This window comes from Cibotium barometz, chromosome 39 (assembly GCF_041138505.1).
Source record: "Cibotium barometz isolate CiBa-2024 chromosome 39, ASM4113850v1, whole genome shotgun sequence".
In the NCBI taxonomy this organism is placed as follows: Eukaryota; Viridiplantae; Streptophyta; class Polypodiopsida; order Cyatheales; family Cibotiaceae; genus Cibotium; species Cibotium barometz.
In genome coordinates, this window is record NC_141084.1 from 29,219,539 (window position 1) to 29,229,709 (window position 10,171).

A 10,171-nucleotide genomic window follows, 5' to 3' on the forward strand; every position below is an offset into this window, starting at 1 on the left:
TATAAATTAGGGGAAAATATATATTTTATAAATTAGAAGGTGTCTACGTGGAAGCCAAAAGGTATTGGGATTGGATGCGAAGTTCCCGGGATATTCTTAGGGTAAAATTAGCTAAAACTTCATTCGGGCCCACCAGATTACGTGGAATAAAATGGCGCCCCGAAATTGCGTAGCAATTCGGTAATGATAAAATGGTTGAAAAAAAAGAAGGCGGTTTTCCAAGCCAAAGTGCCTAATTACTTGTTGCCGCGTGGACAAGATGTTCTAAGGCCCGGCACCAGGCCTGTGCGGCCACGTCCGCACTGGGACACGCATCACCCGTAAATCTTACGGTTGAAAGGCCTTCATTTCTTAGTAGCCGATCGTGGCCGTCACTTGCAAAACATTCGACAGTGAGGATGATGCACTGAGGTGGATCACTAATTGCTGTCGATTCAAACCGACGGTTGAGATGAAAGGCACGCCTGTGTGCAGGGTTGACTCGGAAAGTGAGCGTCGCTGTCGGGATGGAGAGCTGACGTGGCTTGCCGAAAGCGAGTTTTTTTGAGAAATCGGCTCACGTGGAAGGCCACGATGCGCCCGTGAGGTGCAGAAGAAATCGAGACCGTCAAATATGATGACGCGATGGTTGAAATCCGTTAGCGATGAACGCTTTGGATGACGCGCAGGAGAACGGACGGCCAGGATGAATTGGTCTGGTAAGGGCGGATCGCTGCCGTAGGGCAGGCTTGGTCCCGAAGCGGGGGCATCATGTAGAAGCTCTTTCTGTCGCTTTTTTCTTTTTTCTATATTTTTCTGTCCCTCTTTACCTATTTTTCTCTCTTCTTCCTCCTCTTCGTTTCAACTGAAGCACCTGAACGTTTTCTCTACCCTCAATTCCTCGCCCAGAGCTCTGAGATAGCTTCACAACCTGCCGTAGCCCCAAGAATTCTTCAAACTCTCTGCTCTTCCCCCTCTCCATCGTGCTGGAAAACGTCCATTCTCCCTGCCTTTACCGCCTCCGGTGCGTGCTGCAGCAGCTGTAAGTGGTCTTGGTTATGAGCATTGATTCTCCTCGCCTCTACTGGCTCTTTCGTATCACCATGGAACCTAGCTTCTTCCCGTTTCTTCCTCGCAGAAAACCTTCTAGTATCGGCTTTGCCGGGTTACCTTCTCTTTAGTTTTTATTGGAACGCAGTTTTCCGAGCTCAGATTTGGCTATGGAACGGAGCAGAGAGGGAAAAAGAGGAGCAAGTGGACCTCGTCGGTCGCGCGTCAGTGTTCCCAAAGATCCATCAGGTAGGCCCTTCCCTTTCAAAGATCTGCAGCGGAACTTTTACGAACGGCTTGTGCTCTTGTCTTGCATTCTGGCTTTGCTCAAATTTTGCTGTGGCGCCCTGACAATGAAATCATGCAAGACCCATAACATGTAACAAGCGCCGGAGTTCTTTGCCATGCTGGCTTTTCCTGAGACATTTCCTGCATTGGATATTTGAAGCAAAAAAAAGGATATGGCTTGTTCATTAACAAGCATAAAATCCTGCAAAGTGTGATAGACTACTTTCGGTTATGGAGATGTTCTCTGCTTTGCGTATCAGACAAAAACGTGCACAACTTGAAAGGAGAGAGCCATTCATGGCTGGAAGCATCCTTTGGGAGAAGCTTTTGTCTCCTGCAACAGCATTTGGGACTGATTTATGGCTTTCTTCTGTTGAGACGCAGACGATGAAGCACGGATGGACGCCCTATTGGAGAGAGCCAAGAAAGAGAAAACCAGGACATTTCACGTTTCTTTGTCTGCTACTGCAACTGCTCGGAGCAAGAAGAAACGGCAGGGTTTGCAAGAAGCCGAGGCTCTGCTAGGGCGCACCAGTGGTGCAGAGGAATCCACAGAAGAGACAGAAATGGCACCCTCTGAAGAAGATGAAGATAAGACCCCGCCTCCGCCGCCTCCCACCTTCAGATGGCTTGGAAAATCTAGAACTAATGGGAGAGAGAAGGTATGGCCTTTGCTGCCATTGGTGCTCAAATCTGCAGTCCAGCAGAATATTTTTTTAACCACAAAAGTCAACCCTAAACCTGCAGGAAGATGAGATTGTGATGGATATCTCTGCCATTCCAAGGAAAGCGCGATCTGCGAGTTCTAGGTTTTCTTGTGAGTTTAAGTTTCTAGGTGTTTGTGGTATTTGTAGTTGACTTCCTAAGTTTTCCTGTGAGCTTAGGGTGCACACTTGGAGCTTTGCCCTTACCCCGATCTTATTGATGAAACAGCAGCCTCGAGGCGCCAACCTGAGCCTCTTTCTGTAGATACTTCCCGGCAGCAAGCTCCCACGGCATCTCGACAGAGGAGCCCTTCTCCCAGCCTTCTTGCGAAGCTGGGCAAAAGGCTTGTGAGACGTTGGTTTCTTGCTGTGTGTGTGCAGTGTTTTCCTCATAACAAACCACTCTAAATTAAAAGTCTGAAATAAGTTGTGTTACATGCAGAAGCCAGCTGGGACAAAAATCCGGCCCATTAAGGATTTCAGGGTATGGCAGATTTCTGGTTCTATTTGAAGGACAATAAATGCTGAGAATTGGTGCCCTCTGCAGGTCATCTGATAAAGTAGATTGTTTTTGCAGGTTTCGGGAGCCACAGCAATATCAGATCAGGAGGTGGAAGTAGCCGAGGCACTCTTTGATCTTGCGAGGAGCATGCCATCGCATGTGCAGGCTTCTGAGTCCACGTTCGAGCAAAAGTCTGGCATGACGCTGGAGGAAGAAGGATTTGGATCTTCCAGCTTTCAAATTGCAGACAATACTGCAAGTATACACCTACAGAACGCGGCTCATCCTGCAGCAGAGGGTATGCATTACCCCAGTCCCCAAGTTTTAATCCCTCAAATTGCATGTGGGTTGGTATAATGATCTCTCCTACATTGCAGCTCCAAAAAGGAAGCGGCCTCGAGTTGCTTCAAGACAGGAAGGAGATATACCCGCCACATCTTCAGAGATGGTTGCTGCTGGCGGGGGGTCTCTTACCAGTCCATTTGGCACGATGCATTCCTCGATGGCGGAGGCTAATCAAGCATGCCTACTAGAGATGAATCAGAGGGTATCTGATGAGAATTCCAGTCAGCAACCTGAGACTTTGAAAGGTGGGGTTGTGACAGGTTTTCCCTACGGTGGTCCTCGGCTGCATGGCGTTGGAGGCGGAAACGCTAGTCATTTAGAGCAGAGAAGCAAGGAACACGCCAGAGGCAAAACCATGGAAGATAATGTAGAAAAAGATGCTGATACGCAAGAGCAGATACCTGTCAAAGATGGGTTGATTCTTAAAAGCCCTGCAATTTCAAAGCCTGAAGTGTTTGCACACGTTTCTAGCAAAGGTGATGAAAATCCTGAGCTTCTCAGCAGGTAATTTTGGAACATTCCTTGGGCTTGAGTTTTTGTGACTCTGGTCTTGTGTAATACTTAAAAACGAGCCGATTGTTTCAGAACTACCGAGGTTCAGGATGCCAAAAATACGAGTACCAAAAATGACTTGATGGTGAATGCTTTGTGCTATGTAATTGCTGCTGGTTTATTATTCTTTGTGATTAAGAGTGCATGCTTACGATCTGGCTTAATGCTATTTTAGGCCCCTACATCAAAAGTGTCATCGAAGGGGGAAGGGGAAAGTGACATGCAATCTGACAATTGCGAACATGCTCTACTGAAGAGTTCTTCTGTGAGTTTTCCAACTACCATTCAGACTAATATAGACAACAATCTCAAGTTGCTGGATGAAGTTACGACGTTTTGTATTTATTTTGGGAAGCTTACCAAAACCTCTCCTAACACAGGTCATTTCGCGAAGTCACCCTCAAGTCAATGCAGAGAAGGTAATGAAAGGATACAAAGGAATAGGAGTTTTGGAAACAGAAATAAAGGATGAAAGCTGCCCCCGTAGAGAAGGGGCTGATGATTGGAATCATGAGTATTTAGAACAGAAATCCAGCCCGTTGAAGGAAGAACAAAAATCTAAAAGACTTGTGGATGACAAGAATGAAAAGGATGCGATGATCCGTGGCCTGTCAAAAGATCAGGAAGCTGCTTCAGGCATGTGCATATTCTTCCACGAGTCTTTACTTTCTTGACAATGTTTTACGTCAACGTGCCTTTTAGTAATCCTCAGGCACCTCATAAAGTCAAGCCTAGCATTGGATGACTGCGTGTTTTTTGCATACAACTTGGTGTAGTGGCATAATGTATCCCCTCGTGTTGCAGCCTGTTTGCCGGTCTCTGCATCAGCACCTACAACCTACGTAAAGTCAAGGTTAGGATTGGTTTTTGCACCTCATAAAGTCAAGCCTAGCATTGGATGCCAGGCACCTCATAAAGTCAAGCCTAGCATTGGATGACTGCGTGTTTTTGCATACAACTTGGTACAGTGGCATAATGTATCCCCTTTTGTGCTGCTGCAGCCTGTTTGCCGGTCTCTTCATCAGCACCTGCAACGTACGTAAGCTCAAGTACTCCTGCAGCATTGGCTGGATGCATGAGTGGTTTTCCCCCACTGGGGTAAAGTTCCACGAACTTATCTTTTGTAATGCGTAACACAAAGAGAGGAAACTTTTATGCTCAATTGTGTTTGCTAAATGTGTGCAGGTTCTATGGAACATCAGCTCCTCCTTGGCATCCAAGTGCTTCTCTTCCGGGATCAAGCATTGATGGGAAAATATCTCATCCAGCTACGCAGGTGAGTTCCTAGTTTTTGAACTTCAATCCCACATGCATTTGCATTGTTTATTCTTGATAAATATGCCAGTCAAGTCTTTAGAGAAACATATGTTCATGAGCATTCTCAAGTCTCCCGTCACCTCAAAACTATTGTGGAAACTTGGCATTGTTCTATATTTTGGTGGGGGAAATCAAAGCGTACAGGCGATGCTATCTTTGGGACCTGCACCTATTCTTAGGCAGCAATAACACATGTATGGATGTTATACTGAAAGCATAAAGATGATGATAATCTTTTAAAAAAAGACTCACAGGTACCACAAGACCATGGCCCAACACCCTGCACAAGTAATAGAACCCCCATGGAGACAAGTCTTCAAAGATGCCCAACCAAGTCCCAGATACAGAGCATCAAAGCTTGAAGAGCTGCCTCACGCAGTTATGCTTCTTTTCAATTTGTTGTGGATGAGCTGGAAAAGTGATGGTGATGACGAACCACTGGACGTGTCTGATGTGTGGGTGTTGCGATCATTGTGCCCACCTGCATTATACACACACCAGGCTATGTGAAAGAGGGAATGGTGTCCTCAAGATTTGGGGGTAAAGCTCAAACCATTAGGTAATGCATCGGGGACAAAGATGATGCCAGCTTTGGGACATGCATTTAGTATTATACAGGAATGATGTGTGTTGATATGGCATACCATACAATTTACAATATTCATGATGAAGTTATTAGTCTCGTTTCGTAACAAGGTTGCCATTCGTACCAGATATCTTAGAACTTTGAAAAGCCTTTTTGTTTGGCCTGAATTACACCTAGTAGTACCACAATGCGACAAGGTGGACCGTGGGAGAAGCTCCACAAGTGATACAGAATATTTTGTTAACTTTGTTTTCTTATTCTGATCACATCACACATCTGGATACATGTGCTAAACCATACGTCTCATTTGTGAGATCAAAGTAAACCTAGAGTTTGGCAGCTTGTATAATACAGGAGAAATTTGTATATGCATTTCCAAATCTAACTGCTGTCCACTGGTTGCAGCTTGTTCTGCCATGCGTTCCAAGAATGAAGCGCTGTGCTACTCATGTGTATGCTGCCCGTTACATTCAGCGACAGCAACAATGTCCACAGCAAGCTTTTTGGCCACCTGCAGTTCCCATTGGAGCCCCTTACAATCTCAGTACACTACCTGTAAGCCTCCTTGGCAAGGAACACAAGCATGCTAATCTCACAAATGTTCCCGCACAGCATGTGATGGTTTTGAAGATGATACAACAGCTGCCTTGTATAGCTATCTTATCTTCTTTATGCTGTTCTAAAAGTACTGTAGCATAATGGTAGTTTTTTGCTTTCATTCAGGCTGGACCTGTATACGGTTATACTGCCTCTCAGTCCATTGTCTCAGGAATGCCCAGTAATAGTGGTTCTCTGAATAATTTAAAAACTGAGAACGGCATGTCTGGGTCCAGCCATTCCACAAACGGAGTTTCTGTTGTGGATGGGACTGGAACAGCCCCTGGTAATGCAGTGACTATGGCAACTCATGCTCAATATCTACAGGCTATGATGAAGCAGAACGGGTTTGCCTCACTTTCCCTCCCATTCAATGGATCACCTGGCCAGGTAAGCTTTTGTGCGCATGGATTTTGTGTTACTGGTGTCTCTCACCTGATGATTGCCTCTTCCCTGGTTGGAGAATGTATTATGTTTTAATGTCTTTTTATTCCTCCAACACTAACGTTGTCGTGGATTTTGCAGGGTGCTCCAGTTTTCAACACTCCTTTCTATCCAGCACATCTAATGCCTCCAGTTCGTCACTTTCAATCACTTGTACATCAACCTTCTAACCTGCTGCCGTCGCCAAACCATAACCAAGGATTGCACTCTTTGCCACACGCGAGTTTATCACAGGCTCTTTCACCACCACTACATCCACAACAACAGCAGCAGCTGCTGCAACTACAGCTTGCTCCCAAGGCCTCCCAGCAGCAACATTATGTGGCAACTTCATTACAACATCTTGGACCTGACTGTCAAGAAGATATCAGTCTAGAAGGTGAAAGCCACTCAACAGTAGAAAATGGGGTCTCTGCCATGCAGAGAAGTCTGTTTAGCCAAGGCCCTTCTTCTAGCATTCAAAATCTTGATATAAAGTCCGTCTTTGATGCTTACAACTTGTGTCCCTGCCTTGTCCTCAGATAATCAGGGTGGCGCAATGCTAGGAGGGAAGCAGAGCAGCAAGCCTCACCAGCAAACACTCTTTCAAGGTCAACAAGCTGCATATCCATCATCTTCTGTACACCAGCAGCAACTGACACTACAAAATACTAGGCCTGGCTCTAGGCATAAGATGAAAGGAATGGACCCATCATTATCAGAAGGTTATTCTTCACTTAGTATGCCCAGCATGGACAGGAGCACTGTTGATCCTGATCAGCTTGACCACATAGCGTCTGTGATGGCCACCCAAGTTCATGCAGGCTTCTCTGGAGCATCTGAGAGAGTCAATCCTCAACAACAGTGTTTGGGGGCCCAAAATCAGCAGCACTATCAAAGGTCATTACCTAGAGTTACTGCAACCTCAAGTGATAAAGATTACCATAGTAAAGAGCTTGACTTCCTAGAAGAAAAGAAATCATCCATGAAGCAAGGTGCGGGTCCATTTAATCTAGGAAGAGTAGATGTCGAGGTTCATTTGCCTTCTCCAACTGTTCAGGCAGTAAATAAAAGTTCAGAGCGGTCTTCAAATCTGGCAACTGTCACAGGAGCTAGAATTCCATCCTCAACCAGGCAAGTGCCTCATCTACAGAATCAGATATCAAAGCAAGCTATGGCTCGTGTAAAACCTGTCTCAGGAACAAATACATCACCAGCAACTTCGGCAGCTATTCCTGCTTACGTTGAAAAGATTCCAGTGTCTGGGACCCTTGGAAAAGTGCCCCCTTTTCCTGGACAGATGGCTCCATCCAGCCAAGGCAAAATACAGGGTCAAGCAGGCACAATCAAAACTAGTCAGAGGCCCGGAGTTTCCATCGGCTATAGCCTTTCTAATACGAGTCAAGGGCAGCAGGCCTGGAGTAACCTGCAAGGTGCACTTCCTCGGATGCCACATAAAGGTTCTGCACCACTATTGTCCCCAGGAACACTTCACTTACCCACTTCCCATACACCCTCAGCTCCAAAAGTTGGTGGAGTCTCTGCTTCAAAAAGCTCGTTGAGTGGGAAAGACATTGTTCCTGCTGCAACACGATCAGGGCCTGTTTCCATTAAGAGGTCAACCTTTGATGGTCCAACTGCGTCATCTGTCATGGGATTGGGGCAAAACATGTCAGCAAAAGTACCAATGCAATCGAAAAGGCAGGGACAAATCGCTCAACCACAGGTTTCACAGCAACAGTCAACTACTTCGCAGCTGGGAACCAAACATCAGTTGCACCACCATCCTCCACCATTTTTTCACCAACATCAGCAATTTGTGCAGCATTCCCCATCTCAGCAGAAAGCTTTGCCTCTGAAGACCCAACAGCCTTTATCCCAGTACATCCAGCCAAATTCTGAAAGTTCTCTGCGCCAGCAACCACACCTCCAGCAACAACTGCACTCTGTGGCGTTAAGTGTCACCAGAAATGGTAGCACAACTTTAAATACAACCTTGGGAACTGGTTTACCAGGAAGCACGAATATCAGCACATGCCCAGAAGGAGCCAACAATGAACATCAACACAAGTTTCAAGGGTCTGGCGCAAGAGCTAGTCCACCTTTAGGTGCAAGCAGTCCTGTGAGCAGTGTAACTTCCAAAAACAAGTCAGCACTGCCAGGCCAGCAAGTCAGCAGTCCTTACAGCGGCTCTTCACATTATGTGCAGCCTGCTTCTGACATGGGAATGAAGTCAATAGAACAAAAAAGTCTTCCTGGTAGGCTGTTTTTTTTGGTTTGCTAAGGCTCTTTAGGTTGGTGTGTGTGTTCTTACCTCTAATTGATGTGTTCTCAGCTGATTTGCATCCACCTGCTCGCTACCATCATATACAGTCAAGGTCAGCATGTTTTCATGGACTGCATTCTGACATTTTTAGTGGTGTTATTACAGATGATTCTTGACGCGGTGAAGAAATCACCCATCCCTTTGAGAAGTTTTACATCTCCTTGACCTGGTTACTAAGAGCGCAAGAAAGGCTGGCTTCAGGCTTTTGGGCCTGCAAGAAGTGATGGCGGCGAGGGTTAGGTTGCCTGCTGCCCTGACATGCCCCCAACCATATAATTTTGTCACAGAGGCAATCCCATTGCCCTGCTGAAATCGCCTGGAGTGTCTGCTTTTCCTGCTTACAGGCAGTAGGAAACCCTTTACTGATTGGCAATTCTCCAATCTCTTGAATGACAGCTTATATATCAGCTCGGGGCTAGGGTGCCTGCTGTATCATGTCAAGAGGTCATGTTCTTTGGCAATACCCTTTGACACAGAAGTACTTATTTATGTCATTGCTGAATCACATTATGATGATGAACCAGGGCTGTTGCTAAAGTATACTATTTGTGCTGTTGCTAGGATCACATGGGTTAGAGAGGCAGCTGCACATGCTGACATTGGGAGATTGTATGTTTATTGGGCTTTGGTGCTTGAGGACATGCCTTGTAAAGAAAAAGAGCAGTTTTAAATGGGAGGTGATTGAGGTGCTTGGTTTGGCAGGTATACTGTATATATAGTAATTTGCATGGGCTATCATTACCCAAAATGTGTACGACATATCAGAAAGCGAGCAATGACTTTTGGCCATAGTAGCAGATTAACACTCTTACAACAGTTGTAATTATGATGTATACCTTGGAGTGAATCCCTGATCTGGATGTACTATAATGTAAATCTTCAAGTGCATCCCTATACCTTATCTAGATGTCTCACGTATGAGCGGGCCTTTGTAAGAGACAGCCTGTGCACATGACTATCTCTGGCTAACTCCGTCCGGCCCAAAAAGTGACCCGGCCGAACAAGATGGAACAAGGTAGCTCATATCCTAGTGCCCATGATTCGTTGACACCCCATGCTAGCCTTCCATCGTTTCTCCCATTTGTATGAGGATTTCACTGATCTTGGGGTTTAACTTCACCATGCATTTGCACAAAATTATGAAATACACAACATGCAACAACTACTTTTGGTGCAAAAAGCATGGCCACATTTAAGTCCTTTAAAATATGCCAATGATTTTTTACAATCCCAAAAACATTCTCTACCTCAACTCTACCCTTTGACAAATACTAGTGTTCTCCAATCTTTGACCTACAAGGTTTGATCAAGAAAGTAGTGGGCTTATACGTAGAATATGCCACAGTATAATAACGGCCATATGGATTCTCCATGCAATTGTAACCTAGGGACATCAAGTACCTCTCTTTGCTTTAAATGCTTATATAGCCTATACTCTTTAAAGTGTGTTGAGTCATGCATCCTACTCCAGAATATCTTCCTAGAGTCCACAATACCTTGTA

General features: G+C 45.5%; 1 protein-coding gene across 3 annotated transcripts; it reads left to right on the top strand.

Moving 5' to 3' along the window:
- Positions 1-790: 790 nt before the first annotated feature.
- Positions 791-9,563, top strand: LOC147615970 (uncharacterized). 3 transcript variants are annotated; one of them, XM_086778599.1, is made up of 17 exons: positions 791-1,278; positions 1,702-1,979; positions 2,065-2,134; positions 2,251-2,369; positions 2,464-2,505; positions 2,599-2,821; positions 2,901-3,372; positions 3,454-3,505; positions 3,596-3,685; positions 3,801-4,056; positions 4,422-4,518; positions 4,606-4,696; positions 5,729-5,938; positions 6,047-6,310; positions 6,446-6,743; positions 6,886-8,601; positions 8,775-9,563. In XM_086778599.1, exons 1-17 carry the CDS (start codon positions 1,200-1,202, stop codon positions 8,783-8,785), a joined length of 4,368 nt encoding a protein of 1,455 aa, XP_086634725.1. In that variant the 5' UTR covers positions 791-1,199; the 3' UTR covers positions 8,786-9,563. The 3 variants fall into 3 exon arrangements, with proteins under 3 accessions (XP_086634725.1, XP_086634727.1, XP_086634726.1); XM_086778601.1 differs by having other exon boundaries at positions 5,729-5,878; XM_086778600.1 differs by having other exon boundaries at positions 869-1,278; positions 2,254-2,369.
- The last annotated feature ends 608 nt before the right edge of the window (positions 9,564-10,171 follow it).

Bases quoted from the DNA above. Each gene is read 5' to 3' on its own strand.
- LOC147615970 (XM_086778599.1), top strand. From the start codon at position 1,200: ATGGAACGGAGCAGAGAGGGAAAAAGAGGAGCAAGTGGACCTCGTCGG. The intron at 3,506-3,595 runs GTGAATGCTTTG...ATGCTATTTTAG, and splicing joins GTACCAAAAATGACTTGATG to GCCCCTACATCAAAAGTGTC. The intron at 6,311-6,445 runs GTAAGCTTTTGT...TGGATTTTGCAG, and splicing joins TCAATGGATCACCTGGCCAG to GGTGCTCCAGTTTTCAACAC.